The sequence below is a fragment of the Echinops telfairi genome, unplaced genomic scaffold (genome assembly GCF_000313985.2).
Source record: "Echinops telfairi isolate 266 unplaced genomic scaffold, ASM31398v2 ScPeMD7_70;HRSCAF=299, whole genome shotgun sequence".
Taxonomy (NCBI): domain Eukaryota; kingdom Metazoa; phylum Chordata; class Mammalia; order Afrosoricida; family Tenrecidae; genus Echinops; species Echinops telfairi.
The window spans coordinates 14,283,361-14,301,822 of record NW_022103968.1 but is presented as its reverse complement, the minus strand read 5'-3'; the positions used below and the strand labels follow the sequence as shown (position 1 = coordinate 14,301,822).

Genomic DNA, 18,462 nt, shown 5'->3' with positions numbered 1-18,462 from the left:
TCAAGTAGAAAGAAAATGTTTTGGAAATGAAGATGGCATCATATGTACAAATGTGCTTGACACAATGGATGTATGTATGGATTGTGATAAGAGCTGAAAGAGCCCCCAATAAAATGATTTATTAAAATTTAAAACAAAAAGTTGGCTGTTTAAGCATTTTCCATGATGATTCCATGTGATTACTAGAATATGCTGATGTTAATACATGTCGGGACAATATGATGGTCACTAGAATTCTGCATCCGAAAGGCAGTTTAGGTTGTATTGATGTATGGTCTTTTGTTTCTGTCTTGTGTTTATCTCTGTCCTTGGTTGGCTATACGCCTTTCGTTAGTTACTTAACCCAAGTTTCTTCCTCTTAGATCTGGTCCTACAGATCTCAAACTCCAGTTGCTGCCATCAAGTCAATTCCAATGCATAGAAACATAATAGGGCAGAGTAGAACTGGGCCCCCCACAGCACCCTCGGTGGAGCAAGGGGTTCAGTGTTGGCGTCTAACCTTCAGGTTGGTGCTTCAAACCTGCTAGCTACTTGGTGGAAGAAAGAGTAAAGATTTATAGTCTCACAAACTCTTTAGGAGCAGTTGTTTTCTATCCTCTGAGGCAGTTCTCAACCTGCAGGTCGCGACCCCCTTGGGGGTCAAACAACCCTTTCACAGGGGTCGTCCGATTCATCACAGTAGCAAAATGACAGTGATGAAGTAGCAATGAAAATAATGTGATGATTGGGGGTCACCATCATATGAGGAGCCATATGAAAGGGCCGTGGCAGGAGGAAGGTCGAAAACCACTGCTCTAGGCTCACCGTGAGTTGGACCGACTTCATGGCACTGGGCTGGCAAAGCTTTGCTGTGGGCATGAAGGATGTGGCAGTTCTCCTGTGTTGGAGTCACTGTGAGGGAGCTGAATTCTAGAGTGTTTTTGGTTTCATGTTTGCACTTTAGGTCTTAATCAGAACTTTTTCTGTTCTAGTATAGTACTAGTGTAGTATAGTATAGTATAGTATAGTATAGTATAGTATAGTATAGTATAGTATAGTATAGTATAGTATAGTATAGTAAAAGCTGCCAAACCAGAGACCTGTCCAAGAAGAAAGCTCACATACTTCTCACTAACGGAGAACAACAGAAAGTGACAAGATGGCACCGTTAGAGACCAGATGTGTCCTAGACTTGGGAAGACAACGCAGCCTTGTTGAACTCGATCTTTGCCTCCCAGGTTTCACCGTACTAACCATAGCCCATTAAAGTCTTTTCTGGTGAAGATGTAAAGATTGTTTAGGCTGGAAATCTGATTCTTCTTCGTTAGGATTCCAATGGGATTTTATTTAAGCCTTGAAACTAGTGTTGCTCAGAGAACATTTGTACAACTGGTTTAAAAGGACTAGTTAAGAAATAGTTTTATAGGCATACTCACCTATCATAGATCATGCCCTGTAATCATCTGGCATATTAAGAACGTTATCAATGACCACCACACTTTCAGAACATTTTCTTCTTGTATTCATGCACCTGGGTAATTATTAATCCAGTTACTGTTTCTATGGATTTTACCTATCCTCAATTTCACATACAATAATACAAAATATAAGCAGGAAACAAATAACTAACAATGACAAAAGAGAAAAACTTCAATAGAATAAACAGAAAGTATTAAAAATGGAAACAACTTTAAATGGGTCAAAAAGGAGATGAAATGATAAGGTGTTAACATTTAAAAAAATCATTTTATTGGGGCTCATACAACTCTAATCACAATATATACATAAATACATTGTGTCAGTATTTACATCTTAAAGGACATTTTACATGGGTAGAGGCTGCAGTCTCTTTTTTTTTTAAAGAAAATCATTTTATTGGGGGCTCGTACAATTCTTATCATAATCCAGACATCCATCCATTGTGCCAAGCACATATGTACATTTGTTGCCATCCTCATTCTCAAAACATTTGCCTTCTACTTGAGCCTTTAATATTGGCTGCTCATTTCCCCCCTCTCTCCCTCCTCCCCCTCCCTCATGAACCCTAATAATTCATAAATTATTATTATTTTGTCATATATTACACTGTCCGATGTCTCCCCCCACCCTCTTCTCTGCTGTCCACCCCCCAGGGAGGAAGCTATAGGTAGATTCTTGTAATCGGTTCCCCCTTTCCAGCTCACATTCCCTCCACCCTCCAGGCATCGCCACTCTCACCACTGTCCTGAAGGAGTCATTTGTCCTGGATTCCCTGTGTTTCCCATTGCGATCTGTATCAATGTACATCCTCTGGACTAGCCAGATCTGTAAGGTAGAATTGGGATCATGATAGTGGGGGGGAATAAGCATTTAAGAATTGGAGGAAAGTTATGTTTCATCGTTGCTACCCTGCACCCTAACTGGCTCACTGACTGGCTCATCTCCTCCCCACAACCCTTCAGTAGGGGTGTGTCCAGTTGACTACTGATGGGCTTTGAGTCTCCACTCTGCACTCACCCACATTTACAATGATTTGATTTTTATGTTCTTTGGTGCTTGATACCTGATCCCTTCTACACCTTATGATCAGACAGGCTAGTGTGCTTCTTCCATGTGGGCTTTGATGCTTCTCAGCTAGATGGCCGCTTGTTTATCTTCAAGCCTTTAAGACCCCAGATGCTATATCTTTTGATAGCCGGGTACCATTAGCTTTCGTCACCACATTTGCTTATGCACACAGGAAGGTGGGCACCTACTGATAGGATTTTTAGTTCTTTGATGTCTGATAAGTGGTCACTTCTACACCTTGTGGCCAGACAGGTTGGTGTGCTTGATACTTCTCAGCTAGATGGCCGCTTGTTTATCTTCGAGCCTTTAAGACCTCAGACGCTATATCTTATGATAGCCGGGCACCATCAGCTTTCTTCACCACCTTTGCTTATGCCCACATTTTTCTCCAACAATCGTGTAGGGAAGGTGTGCATCCTGGAATGCCAATTTAATAAAATGATGTGTTCTTACATCCAGTTATTGCTTGAGTGGAGGCCCAATGTTCATCTGCTGCCTTAATACTAAACCTCTCTTTTACTCACCCCCCCCCTTTTTTTATACTTTTAACCCAACTGCATCTGCCATATTCAACTTCACAATGCTCTCTGTCTGATAGCTTCACATCCCTGGACTATTATCAGAGGGGATTCACTCAAAGTTTAAAACATGTGGGGACCCTGCAAATGGATTTTTGCCTCCCACTGTAATCCATAGCCTTCTGCAAACTGCATGTTCGAAATGTAAGCTCTGATACCATTCCACCCTTCCAGATGGGGATCACACAGGTGGGTGTGCTTCTTCCATGTGGATGCCTCACTTAGATGGCTACTTGTTTGAAGACAGGCCTCTAAGATCCCTGGTTTCTTCACCACACGTTGCTATAGAAACCCTATTCTTCACAAGGGCAAGTATCAACTAGGGACAAGTCATAAAAACTGATTGTTCTGAGATTAAGGTTAGAATTAAGTGAAGCCCCAAATCCATTCATATATCTATGATTTATACATGTCTCTGGTTCACTTTAGAGATATCATTTTATGATAGAGAATATTATAAATCATTCCCATGGGGCTCAAGGTAATTCTTTTGATAGTGTCATTAATTTAGCCAACGGCAAAGGGTTTAAACCACTGTTGAGAAAAGGAAATTCTACATATGCATGCTGCTTTTTCAGACCAAAATACACCAGTTGTCGACTAGTTCAGATTAAACTCTTAGTGACTGGTCACTATTTAAGAACAGTGGTAGTTGGTGATAGGGCAAACATTTCAAAAACACTCATTTACAGAGGCAGAACCCTGCCTCCACATGTCACAAGAAAGCCAAGAGGACATAAAAATAGTAAAAATAGTAACTATACTGCAGTCCTGGGCCACCATTCAGTGGGCATTCTCATAGCAAGCGATCCAAACTGAAGTTTAAGGGCAGCCAGTTCGATAACCTTGGTGAAGCATATATTCTCACATTTCAGCCTTACGTCCACTGGAGTATGTCAGTTCCTTAAATCTCCTACACGGGATTTGACGTAAAGTCCCGTTCACTTAGTGTGATTTCCAAATCGAACCCTTCAGGCGTGGCCTATGCAGGATGATCTGCACCTCAAGAGGACAGAATCCAAAGTCCCAGTAGTTTATATAGCACATGGCCTGGGCCCCCAGAAAGTAGATCAAGAGCATCCATCTCAGCACATGGTATACCTGGTGATTCTCCCCCTGGGCTATAGATAAGTATTGTTAAGCATTTTTTCCTGATGGGAGGTTGATAAAAGGGCTAATTTTGTTACGTTCACTACTAATTTATTTTCTTGAGATAAGGCCTTGTTGACAATATATGTCAATATATCTGTAATATCAGTACTTTTTTTTACTGTGAATAAATAGATGTATTTTCACACCGTTTAACAAAACTGTAACTTAGTCATACTTTAATAGGCACAAAGATTCATGAGAATTCATATGAACAAGTGTACTGAAAGTATTCCTCCCTTAGCTATAGTTTTCATTTTATCTCCAAACTTAAGATTTAATAGACCATAAGGTAAAATACTTTTAGCATACTTGTTCATATGAATTCTTAGACATAGTTTTCATCTTTCTTTATCCCCAAAGTGAAGATTTTATAGGCCATAAGGTAAAATTTCAATACACAAGTAATTATAGTGTCTTGAATTTGTATTTCAGACCACATACTTTAAACAATGAAAACAAGTCTTAGAAAATATCTTTTAGACCATGCTGGCATCTAGATCTTCAAAATAAATTCTTTGTCTTGATAGCTATCAGCCTTGGCATTGCCATGAGGAATTTGTCACCTATATGGTCTTCTCTTTCCAGCTTGCCAGTGCAATGGCCACAGCACGTGCATCAACGATGATGTGTGCGAGCAGTGCAAAAACCTCACCACTGGAAAGCAATGTCAAGACTGCATGCCCGGTTACTATGGAGACCCGACCAATGGCGGCCAGTGCACGGGTAACCTCAGTTCTCTTCCCTTGTGTGTTTTCTCTGCAGAAAAGACCCCATAGCTTCCTTAAGCTGACAAAATATTGTTTTACTGTTCATGGCTTCTTGATTGTGATGTGATAGATGGCATTTGTCTTGACTTTTTTAGAACTACATTAAAATGAAATAAGCAAAAAGCCCCATCAGTGCATTGTTCTTGGTGTAGTGATGGCTAAAATCAGTTTGTCAAGCCAGGACAGTATACATGTATTAAATTTTGTTTTTCATTTTCAGTTGACTTTATTGAGAAAAGCCCATTATTACCAATCTGAGCCCACAATGATGCTAAGTGAAAGTAGCAAAATAGAATTATTTATTTTTTTCCCGGTTCACTGATTTTTGGAAGTTAGTTGCTCAGTACTTTCCCCCATCTCTTTTAGTCTGAAACCTGCTCAGCAGCATGGCAACACGATGCCTTTCCTGACAGGGTTACAGCGAGGTCCATAAGGTGCCCTATATCTGAAAGCCTATGCATTTCTGACACATTTTACCAATAGATAGTATAGTCGGTCTATGGTTAATTTATGGTTAATTTTAATGACTAAATATGGCCTTAATAATTTAAGTATGTTATATATATATAAAACAGAATTAACTTGCTCATATTATCTGCAACTTAACTTTGTATTATAGGAAAAGAAAATAAATGAAAGTTTGGTTGACTATAAGAATTTCCCATACATTACAAATATTGTACTTTGTAATGAAGGAATGCCCAAGAATTCAGCAAATGTTCTGATTGTCCTGACTAACCTTGAGAGGAGGCAGCTGCAAATACCCAATAATAACTGCAGCAGAGACTGTAAGACACATGTGAATCTAGGAAAATTGGATGTCATTGAAAATAAAATGTAACGCATAAAGATTGATAGTTTAGTCATTAGTGAGCTGAAAGGGAGTGGTTTGGGGCATTTTGAATTGGACATTCGTATAATCTACTGTGCCAGCAATGATAACTGGAAGGGAAATGATTTCACATTTATTGTCAAAAGGAACATTTCAGGATCTAAACTGCAGTTCAGAGTTGCCCGTGGTAGAGTAATCTCTGTGCCTAGAAGAAAGACCAGTTAATGACAGGTGTTCAAATTTACTCACCAACCAATGCACCGATGCCAAAGGTGAAGAGTTTGAACATTTTACTAACTTCCACAGTTTGAAATTGATCAAATATGTAGTCCAGATGAATGAATAACTACTGGTTATTTGAATGGAAGAGCTGGAAACAAGGAAGGGTCAGGTGTTGGAAAACGGGGGCTCAGTGATGCCAACTTGGTAGGTTGGCATATAGCCAACCATCTCACTTGGTTATGGCTTCTGTGGAGAAGTGGAATGTCATCAGTCAGAAGAAGGCCGTATGCAAATTCATGTTGAAGCTCATGAAAATGAAAACCAGTCCTTAAGAACCAAAGTATGACCGTGGATATATCCCACCTGATTTTAGAGACTGTCTCAGGGATATATTTGTGCATTGAACAGTAGTAACTGAAGACCAGGCGAATTATGTGATGAGAGTAAGGACAGTATATCTAAAGAAAGCAAAAGATCATTAAAAAGACAAGAAATCAAGAAAAGGCCAAAATGGGTGTCAGAGGGGACCGAAATTTGCGACTGAACATAGAGCAGTTAAAGTGATCGGAAGAAATGATGTGGAAAAAGAGTTGAGCAGAACATATCAAAAGACAGTCCAAGAAAACGGAATAATGTATTATAATGAAATGTGTGAACACCTGGAGTGAGAAAAGCAAAAGGAAAGTATATTGTAAATAAAAAATAGAGAGAAATGAGTTGGTGACTTGGCATTTGGCCTCCTGTGGGTTCCTAAGAGAGAATGAAAATCAAGCTCCCCATTGGCATTGCCCAAGGATGATTTCCGTGAGAGGTCAGACATGTCCTACTTTACGAATTCTGACACCAACTGCCCTTCCCGTAGCACTCTACTTGCTACCTCATTGCAATGGCCACATAGAGCTCACAGACAGCACACAAGATTATGGGGTTGATTAGGAATTTGAAAGGTTACGAATGGTCAGGATACAATTATTATGACAGATTAGCCTCTTAGTTAGGCCCAGACTCTTCTTGTCTTTCACCTCTTAACCACATGACCAATTAACCTCTGCCCTGCTTGGGCAATGTTGGAAAACCTCCATGAGCACTGCCAAGAGTGTACCACTCTGCTTGAATCTCATCCTGAAGGTGACCAGCTCTAGCTGCATGTGTCGGCAGACCTAGCTCCCCCAATTAAGTGCCAGGAGGCATCCCACTCCACAAACCAAACTCCTGCCCATAAACAATCCTTTTTATGCTCTGGGTGCTGGGAAATCCACTGCTGTCTTGTGCTCTGGCTCGTAGTTCCACTGCTGCTGTGGCTCTGCTAGTCCTCTGGGGCCAAAGCTGCTTCCTGGATCAGGAAGACTTGGTGCTCAGGGATCTCTGAGTCTAACGGACAAGCTCCACTGCTGGCTCTTCTCTCTTACTACCAGTGAGACCTCCCTTCCTGTATCCAAGACGGCTTATTTTATTCCCATCAAGATGGCAATCACAATGAACTCTGTTAATAACCACCCACAGCACAATCATTTAATCCAGTTAGTAGCTTCTTCCACCTGGAAGACAAAGGCTCTTTCGTGGGAGTAATAAAGTCTTTGGCTTCAAGATCCATCTTAAATTATTCACTGTATTGCAAGCCACACCCTGGCTCTTCCGGCCACTGTCCTTTCCATCCATAAAGGATTAACTTCTGCTCTTTAAAAATATCTTTTTACCGTGAACACACCCATGTAAAGCTTGTCTCAGTATTCCGAGGAGACTGTTTCTTGAGATGATACTGGCCATCTGATCTAGTCAGGTCCTTCACGAGTTATTGCAGCTTCACTCTCTCTTTCCCTTGATAAAATGCAGCTGAGATGTTTCATCCCTTGATGCTGAGTATCTCTCAAGGAATAGGCATCATGTTAAATCTTCCTAACGCATAACCCATTTATTCATCTCTTTGCCTCCAGCTGTTTCTCCTTGTTCCAGTCATCATTTATTTGTACCCCAAATTTTCCACTTTTGGATGCGACCTCAGATTTAGCTGCTATACCAGTTCATGTTGGCTGGAGTTACATCTGCACAAGACTTGTAGGCTACCGTGAATATATGTAGATATTCACATGCTTCAATTTTGCCAGAGGAGGAGATGGTACAATCTCTTCCATTAGCCCCTTGGGAATTCTGCCATACATGTTCAAGGGTATAATACAGTCTCTTGCTGGGGGATCACCCCTGCTTTATATGAAATAATTCACTGCATTGCAAATATATGTGGCATATCTCAAGCTGAAAGAAGAAAAAATTGAAGACTCAAGTTATAATATTGAAGAATTATCTGGGCACCTAGTGAGTGATGCAGGGAGCATCAAAAGAATACACAGAACCACTGCGTAAAAAATAATTGGTTGATTTAGCCATTTCAAGAGGTAGCACGTGATCAAAACTGATGATATCGAAGGTAGACGTCCAGGCCGCACTGAAGGCATTTCGTTAAAAAAAACAAAGGCTCCAGGAGTAAATGGAAATCGAATGTGCACGTTTCAACCAATGCATGCCCAGCCGCACATGTGCACTCCTCTCTGTCAAGCAATTTGGAAGACGTACTGGCAGAGATATGTAGTGCAGCACATCCAAAGACAAGGAAACAACAGACTGCAGACCTTCTGTAAGGACATCATGAAGTACCATTTTTTGAAGACAGTCGCAGCAGATCCTTGACAAGAGACTGCTACTGATTTAAGCTGGACTCAGAAGAGGAACCAGGGATCATTGTTGGTGCTAAGTGGGTCTTGACTGAAAGGTGGAAATACCAGAAAGGTTTTTACAAGCCCTTTATTGACTATGAAACGGCGTTTGAACAGGAGGACCCTAACACATTATGGATAGCATTTGAATCATGGGACTTCAGAAACAGACACGTCCACACAGAACCTGCGCAGGAGACCCGGGGCTGCTCTTTCGGTCAGAAAAGCTGCGTCCTGGGACGGTTTCCTGTTCCATACTTACCCCGTGTGTCTGCTGAGTGGATGTCTGAAGAGCCGGGCCATCTGCAGGAGAACTGGGCATCAGCATGGTGCGAAGGCTCCTCGGCAGCCTGTGTTAATGTCGCCGCTGCCACCTTGTTTGCCGAAAGCAAAGAGGGCAGGAAACAATGAAAGATGAAGATCAAAAGGCACATCCACTGATATTGATTACAGCTTAAAGTAAAGCAAGCAAAAATCCTCACAGCGAGGCTAATAAGCTACCTCCCTATCAATAAAGAGAAGCTTATAGTTGTTGTTGATTTCATTTTACTAGGGCCCCAATCACTGGCTATGGAAACAGCAGTCAAGAAATCACATGACATACAGGATTGGGAAAATCTGCCTCAAAACCCCCTTTTTAAAGCAGCGGCTTACCTGGTGAGCTGCTAACCACACACACGGTCAGCGGTTTGAAACTACTCGCAGCTCTGCCGGAGAAAGCTGAGCCCTTCTACGACCATAAGGAGTGGCAGTCTCGGGAACCTCCAGGGACAGCTGTGCTCTGCCATGTACGATTGCTATGAGTCACAGTCGACTGATGGCGGTGAGCAAAGTGTTAAAAAACGGAAGATGCCACTTTGAGGCCTAAGGTGCACCTGCCCCGAGCCGCGATGTTTCTGACCCCCTCACCTGCATGTGGGAGCTGGACACTGAATCAGGAGGACTGGAGAAGGATTCATGCATTGGAGTTGCTGATGTTGGTCAGAAACGTCAAATGTACCATCGGCTGTCTGAAGAGTGAACAAATATATCTTGGGAGAAGTCCAGCCAATATGTTCCTTAGAAGCTGGGACGATGAGACTTTGTCTTATGTACTTTGGCCATGTTTGTGGGGTGACTGAACCCTTGAGAATGACATCATACTTAGTAGAGAGTCCGTCAAAAAGAGGAAACCTTTTAACAAGATGGATGCACACAGTTGATGTAACAATAGGATCATACATAGAATGATTGGAAGGATGCCCCAGGATTGGTCAGGTTTTTTTTTTTTGCATACATAGCATCGCTGTGAGTTGAACCAACGCAATAGTATCTAACAAAAACAACATAGCAGACAATTATTGTGTGCTTGTATATATAGGGCACTGTTAGGACCTAAATTGTGTATCTTGTGTGCAAGTTAAAATGGTGTTATGAAGCTACTGAATGATCGAATCAGTGGCAAAGAGATTAATTAATTCAGATGGAAGGATCCGGGAAGGTCTTAAACGATACCAAATCAAACCTGTTACCCTAGAATCGATTTCGACTCCCATGGAAGGTCTTAAAGAGGAGCTAATTCAGGAGACCTTTGAAAATCAAGGGCAATTCACAGTCTGATAATTATTCCCTGCGGTTTTTTCATTATGATTTTATCTAAAATTAAAACAACTAAGCTACCATGTTATTACTCATAAAACATTTTCATGTAATATAAGGGAACTATTTCTCCAAATAAAAATATATGCTGACATTAAAAAGAACTTCAGTCTTGGAGAACTAATAATTTTTTTCATCTGGTTATTAATCTTTTGGGCTACATATACTGAAAAGTCTTAATGATATTATTTGCATTATGCATAAATTCTTTAACATTGCATTTCTAATGGCTTTTGGTAAAGTCTGTTTTGATTTATGAATTTATATCTTTTAGTTCATTTTTTGCTCCTTTTCTATGTTCTTAAATTGTATGCTTACATGATTTTATTTTGTGTGTGTGTGTGTACATACATAAATATAAAGCAAAATTTTCAGCCAGATGAATTTAATCATTTCATAAAATAAATGTAGTATGTCTTTAAGTAGGAGCACCGTTCTAAATAACTTAAAATTGCAGATAAATGACATTCACTTGATAAGGCGCTCTTGAATTTGTTTGTTGTTTTAACATGCCAAGAGTTAAAATTAGTTTTTATTCTTAGTGCATATCAGCATCCAATGTGGCAGAGAAATGCCAAACTGAATTTTAAAATATTCTAGAAAGAAACCATTAAATGAATGATAGAGAAGTAATTAGTTTACAATATAGCCACAAAGTTATAGTTTGATCAAAGAATCTCTTTGGAATAACATTAAAAGCAATTTAACGTCAATTGTATTAGGACAATCAAGGAAGCCTATTGAAATCAGGTAAGGCAGAGCTGTGGCCTTTCCGCTGCATCATAAACGAAATTCTCCAATTGCATACCTTTTATAAGATGTTTACCTGGTGTGCCTTCTCCGTAGATCAATTTTTTGAAAACTCTGTTTCTCTTGGTAGGCATGTTCCTCTAGCTTCAGAAACGTAGTGACACTATTTAAAGAACGTATTTCATGGTTTTCAAGCTCTCTTCATCCTCTGAACGGGAGAAAGATGGGTCTTTCTACCCCCATTAACAGTGACAGTCAGGGAAACTCACGGGGCAGTCGAGTGGGTCGGCATAGACTCAGTGACAGTGAGCTTGTTTTTTTGATTTGGTTCACCTTCTAAATTTAAGTATGAGTATCTGATGATCATCTCATTACAGTTATTTGATTTTAAGCACCAACCGCCATTCCAAAGAGTAAGCTTTTAAAAAGTACATCAGCACCTAGGAGAGACAAAGGAGGGTCTTTCCCAGAGGCTGCAGAGAAAGCCGGACTCTGCTGACACGCTGGTCTTGAACTTGTCACCTGTAGACAGGTGAGAAGATAGCTGTTGTTTAAGACACTCAGTTTTTGATACTTGGTAAAAGTAACAGATAGCTACCGACTAATAAAATGTATTTTGGGAGACTGAAATTCTGAATCTTCACGCAATTTACAATTTTGTCTGTGTCAGAGTGCTTAATATCTTTGAAATATAATCTCATAACATCCCTATTAAGTATAATTATGCTAGAAACATGCAAAGGAAGCTAAGTGGGCCCATTCACCTGACCTCCAGACGATGCTGCCATATGCAGGCTATAATTATGTAGCAGAGAAAAGACATAAGAGCATGAACTTGTCCTTCAAGTACAAGAAGTACTACTTTGGGGTTCCATGTTAGAAACAGTGGAAGTGTATTCTTTCCATGTGACTTGTTTAAATGATTTTCAAGGTATCCTCTTTTTCTATCTTTATTGTTTTGTTTTGCTTTTCAGTTGGTATTGTAACTTATTTAAGGGTGCAGAAATATCATGTGAGCACTTTATATCCCTCTTGTGTATAATATCTAGGCACTAAAATCATCATTATATAAAATTTCCCAAACAATTGCTCGTTGTGTGATGATTTAATAGGTGCTTATTCAGCATAAAAGGGTAGCTTCAAATGCTGACAACAGAATATTTCCAACACTGTCATGAAGTATACATTTTAAACAATTGAATTTAAAATCCATTTGTGTCATTTTACTGTGGAGTACAACATCACCAGGGAATTCTCTCAAACATGAGCTCACATTAAAAGGTATTTTAATGCAATTTTCTTTGGTCTCAGCAATCATTAAAGTTACTATATAAAATTGTAATTCTTTCAAGAACCTCTGGAAGCATAACTATTATCCACATCTGCCAGAAAGGATAAATAAAGGGCTGATCCAAGTTTTTGAATATTAATATGCATCATTTCTTTTTTTAAGTGAAGTTCTGAGTTGAAGACAGTCACAGCGGGAACTGTGCAGGCTAATATTAAAAGATGTCATGGTGTATGCATTCACTATTTATGAAGTTACACATTATCAAAATATCTGGGGTCCACTTATTATTCGATGATAGTTTCTTTGGTTCCTCGCAATGCTACACCTTGACTTCTATGTCTGGTTCTTACGCTATGATTTCCCATAGTTAACTTCTGAAAACTTACAAGGAAACTCATACATATTTAAAAAAATATTCATTATGGAGAAAGCTTACAACTTCATGTAAAAATCTTTTACTAAAAGATAAAGGCTGTACTTGGTATTCTAAGTAGTACTAAAACTTCTTTTGTTTGTACTTCATAGTATTCCTCCAGTTTTTCAAAGTAACTAATCATAAGCAATTAGAAGCTTATTGTGCTAGAATATTATGACCCATTTTCCTCACAATTAAGGCTTTAAAATATTTATTCCTATATTTGGTATTTTGTGAATTATTTTTACTACATTCACAACTATGAAATCATCAGTCTGATTGTAAAATATTTTCTTAGAAGTCACTCCCCCTCCCAAAGTTACTCCCCCCAAATATTACCCGTTAATAGTCGCTCCCCTTATTTTCACACTTCCCAGCATCAACCCCAGGCACCACCAACTGCCGTCCACCACTAATACGCTCCAAGTGCCGTCCACCACCAATGCGCTCTTCTCTCTTGGAAAACAAAACAAAGCACGTCTGGGGAATTGATTCCAACTTACGGTGACTGATGGTATGTCCGGATAAAACTGCGGTCCCTAGTGTTCTCAAAGGAAAGTGGATTGTCAGACCAAATCAGGAATAAAAGTAGTATTCCCACAACTTGATAAAGGGCACTACAAAGCACCCACAGGACAAAACAGGGGTGTTAGTGCTTGCCACTTATTTTTATCCTAGTTTGGAGATTATAGTCAAGACAGGCCAGGAAAAGCAATACAGGGCATTCCAATGGGAAAGGAAACAATACAATAAACACCGAGATGGCAGAATCGCATTTATAGGAGCCGTGGTGGCACAATGGTTAAGTGCTGGACTGCAGCCTGCAGGTCAGCAGTGTGAAACCACCAGCTGCTATAAGGGAATAAGGTGGGGCTTTCTACACCCTTGAAGAGTTCCAATCTTGGAAACTCACAGCGGCAGTTAGCGCTATGCTTTCCTGTAGGGTTTATTTAAGTCAGCACCAACTCGATGGCCGTGACTTTGGGTGTTTTTGGACCTTGTATATAGGGAATCCCAAAGAGTATCCATTAAAATATATATTAGAACAGATTTGTGCCCGTGTACCTCATTGAGGGTCTTCCTTTCCCCCACTGCCCCTTCTACTAGCAGGTCTCCAGGGACTGGTCTCTCCTGAGAACGTGTCCAAAGTCGGTGAAATGAAGTGTCCTTATCCTCACTTCTGAGACACATTCTTATTGCATTTCTTCCAAGACACACGTGCACCCGCTGGTCCTCTCCCTGCTCTTCTCTCGCCCCCCCCCTGTCGTTCCAAAGCTTCTGCTGGCCTGCACTCTTCCCTAATCACTGTCTAGCTCTCGCTCGTCCCCAGGCGACCCACAGGCCCCTGACTGGTGGCAAGCACAGCTTTGGCCTCAAAGTGACAGCTTGGCTTTTTAACAGAGGTCGTCTGCATATGATTCAGGAAGTTTACATCCACCTGGATACTCCAAAGAAATGATAGTACATGCTCAATCTAAAACCTAAAAACCTCACATGAATGTTTAAGAGCGACATTATTCATCATATTTGAAAAGTGGAAAAAACTCCAAATGCCTATCAACCGATGAATGGATAAACAAAATATGCTTTCATTGTACACTCAGCCTTAAAAAAGAGCAGAATTCTGTTACCTGCTACAACATGGTGGAACCTTGAAAACATTATACGCGTTGAAAAAAAAGTCCAGGCATGAAAGACTTCATGTCATATGGTTTCCGTTATGTGAAATGTGTACGATAAGCACAGTGCTTGGTGCCGATGGTTAATGCACTGGGCTCAAAGACAGACACCTGGTTTAAGTACACTCATCTCGGAGAAAGGGCCTGTGATCTACGTCTGAAAAACGAACCACTGCAAATCTTGGAGAGCCCAGTTCTATTCTGACACCTAGGAGGGGCTTTGCAAAGTGGAACTGAAAGCTAATGGAATTTGTCCATGAAGCCCCGTTGCGTAGGGTGGCCAGGCGTTGGCGTTGATAAGAGAAAGTGGGTGACAGAACATGAATTGTGGCTTTCAGAATAAGAAGGAGGAACCATGGGAAAATTTGAACGTGCATGCGAAAATCAGGACCGATAAGTTGGACGGATACTCGGCACAATGAAGTATGAAGTTCGTGTCCTGAGTAATGGGAACGCTGCCCCTTCTGAAAGGAACGCAAAGTAAGGGAAATGAGACCGAGTGCATCTGAAGGTGATTGAACAAATGCCATTATTAGATCGTGGAATTTCTTAGTGTATCCTGGAATGGGAAAATGGAGAATGAGCTCAGGAGCTCACACAGGGTGATTAGGAAACATAAACATCCTTTTTAAAAATGGACTTGAGTTTTCGGAGCAAAAGAGAATTGGCGGCAGTGTATAGAGAGTTCTCACAGATTGTTAAGTCTTGCAATAGTGTGCTACATAGATTCCCATACGCCAGTTCTTTTTTATACAATCTGCAGCTATAGGTTTTATTGTTACCAGTACTAATAGTAAGGGAAGCTGTTAGCGAGTGCTTGATGTATGTTAAGTACTTTAAGTTACTTGATCTCATTTAATATTTTACAATGATCCCCGCGAGCTAAATAGTATCATTCTCCTCTTGCAGCTGACTAACTTGAGGGAGGTTAATTGCTCCAGCTCACATCACTAGTGATTGTAGAGACAGGTTTTGAAGGTGGTCGCTTGAATTTAAAGCTCTCTGAAATATGTTATATTAAATGATGTACCAAATTAGAAATGGAAAGAAGTTCAAGGAGGAATTAGAGGAGTACTTGGATCCATACTAGACTATGGGGTGCCCCTAACAATTTTAAAGGGTTTCACAAAGTTTCCCAATAGCAAAAATTATTCCCCATTAATGAAAGAAAAAATCGCCGCCTTAGTGTTTGTATGCAAAAAGGACATAGCATGGTATAAAGATAATAATAATAATTCCTTCCCTGAAATGAGATGTACGTGTTTGTGATGCACACCACTCAGTCTCACTTTGGGTTTGACTTTCAGCCTGCACATGCAGTGGCCACGCCAATGTTTGTCATATGCACACAGGAAAATGTTTCTGCACAACCAAAGGAATAAAAGGGGATCAATGCCAATTGTAAGTAAAGATACATTTTTAGATATTTTGTGAGTGGCGTTTGTGTCATAGAAGTGAAGGTTATCGTCTCTTTTTTTTTTAACTTCTGTGTTCGTTAAGCAACAAGTTACAAGCGAGTCTTACTAGCATGCCATCGATTTCTTTCAAATGGAAAACTTCTGAAAGGACAATTATAGAGAGCTGTCAAAGGAGACCCTATGGGATACATTTTGTCTTTTTCATCTTTCTAGGAAAGCAGCTGTGTTATTTTTTCCAATATAGCTTTGTTATTGAATGTTTGATATTGTTAACCTCATAATTGTTCTCCATTTCCTCTTAAATAAATATAGTCCAATATCTGTATGTATTTTTTCCTTAGACTTTTTCATTATTATTTCTGGCAATTGTATTTCTTGAACTCTTTCCACTTGTTCCTTGTTTTTTATTTCAAGGCACACCCCCACTACTTTTGTCAGGATGCTACTAGTACTCTTGTAGGTGGGTTTTGCTCTTTTTAATTGGATGGTTACTATTGCCTCCCCCAAATTAACTTTAAGAAGCAATTGTTTCAAATTACATTGTTGTTCTTATTCTCATATGAGTAGATCACATATCATTAAAACCAATTTTTTTGAATTATATATGTTCAAATATCTGTGCACAGTATCTGCTGCATAGAACAAATTCCAACTACAGTAATTAGAGAGTAATAGAAACATTTTAATTATGAATGCTCTACAACTACAAATAAATGTAGACATTTATATCAAGGAAGTTCACTTACTTGTGTGGAATGTGATCCTTTTTTACCTGTATGTTACTTGCAGCAGAGCCCTCCGGAGTATGTTAAGTTAGATGCCTGCCCGTGATGCTGACTAACCGCGGAGGTTTTTAAGTTCAGGGAACATGAGCAGAAACGGTTCTTCCTTTATTTCTCCATAATCCCTCAACCTAAAAAGAAGCCCAAATCATAAGATCTTAAGGGATTTCTTTAAGGCAGGGATTTTTGGTCTCAAAACTGAAAGAGCATCAAGTAAGTGTTCAGGAGGTGGAGTTGCTGGTATAGAATGGAGAAAGCTCATGAAGGAGTACTAAAACAGGAGTGATTGATTCTTTTTGGAGGCATAGAACTGTATGAACAGAGGATACTGCTGCTAGTACTTGAAGATTCTGATTTATTTTATTTTACTTTTTTGCTAAAGCAGTGGTTCTTAGCCTTTGGGTTGTGACCCTTTTGGGGGTCGAACGACCCTTTCACAGGGGTCGCCCAATTCATAACAGTAGCAAAATTACAGTGATGAAGTAGCATCGAAAATCATTTTATGGTTGAGGGGTCACCACCACATGAGGAATGGTATGAAAGGGTCGCAGCATTAGGAAGATTGAGAACCACGGTGCTAGGGAATGTTATGATGAAGTGGGAGGCAGCATTGGTGGACCCATGGAAATAAACATGAGCATGGTCACCGCACTTCAGGTTTTGGGTCTTGGGCAGGTACCAGTGTAAACCTGTAATCTTCATTGTTACACTGAAAGCGAGCCTGGAGGTACTGTAAATGATCGGAAACCACATGGCCTCAAGGTTAAAGAGAGGCAGAGTCCACAGATAGAATGTGGCCAGACCACTGGGGTAAATCCAGCTGAACACGGGTAAGAAGAGCTCAGTGTTGGTGGTTGGTCAGTTCCTGGAGGAGTCACACTGTCAGTGGGGTGTGAAATCCATGGGAACCCTAGAAATTGCGGAGTCTGCTTACCCAAATTTGAGAAAATCTTAAGGTATCCCGTTGAGTGTAGACTGAGAAATCAGTCAAGGGATCAGAATATCCTTTAAAGCAGTAGTTGCGACCCTTTAATGCAGTTTCTCATATTGTGGTGACCCCCCCAACCATAATATTATTTGCATTGCTATTTCATAACTGTCATTTTGCTACTGTTATGAATTGTAATGGAAATATCTGATATGCAGGATGTATTTTCATGGTTCCAAATTGAACATATTTAAAGTAGTGATTCATCACAAAAACAATATGTAATTATATATTGTGAAATATTTATTTCTAATTAAAAATCAATGAAATTTAGTCTTGAAGCCTGGTGTAGCATGGGTAACAGTCTTAATATAACAAAAGTATAACATTGCTACATTTTGGGACAGTCTGCGTAAAAAGCCAACGTCAGTGTGAAGGTTGAGATAGCTTCTTTCTCACCAGATCAGGAGCGTATCCGCATGAGGGCGGACCTCCTGGAGACGGATAGAGGAGCCGCGTCTCGGTTCCTAAGACCACTGGAAATAGGTGTTATCTGATGGTTTTAGGTGACCCCTGTGAAAGGGTTGTTAGACCCCACAGGGTCATGACCCACGGGTTGAGAACCGCTGCTTTAAATGGTATTCTTTTAAAGAGGCACCAAATGATCCGCTTTGCCAACGTGCAAGAAGCTCTCACTTTGGCCATGGCCCAAGACACAGTCCTCAACAATGTTAATGTAGAACGTGAACTTTCTGGAAACATAAAATTTGTTC

General features: G+C 40.1%; 1 protein-coding gene across 1 annotated transcript in view; it reads left to right on the top strand.

Moving 5' to 3' along the window:
• Positions 1–18,462, top strand: part of ATRNL1 (attractin like 1) — a gene marked incomplete at its 5' end in the record, with an annotated part of 662,506 nt that overhangs the window by 155,646 nt on the left and 488,398 nt on the right. Inside the window, 2 exons of the mRNA XM_004700917.2 lie at positions 4,842–4,979; positions 15,869–15,962. Of these exons, the coding sequence (XP_004700974.2) occupies positions 4,842–4,979; positions 15,869–15,962 (232 nt within the window). The remainder of the gene's footprint in view (positions 1–4,841; positions 4,980–15,868; positions 15,963–18,462) is intronic.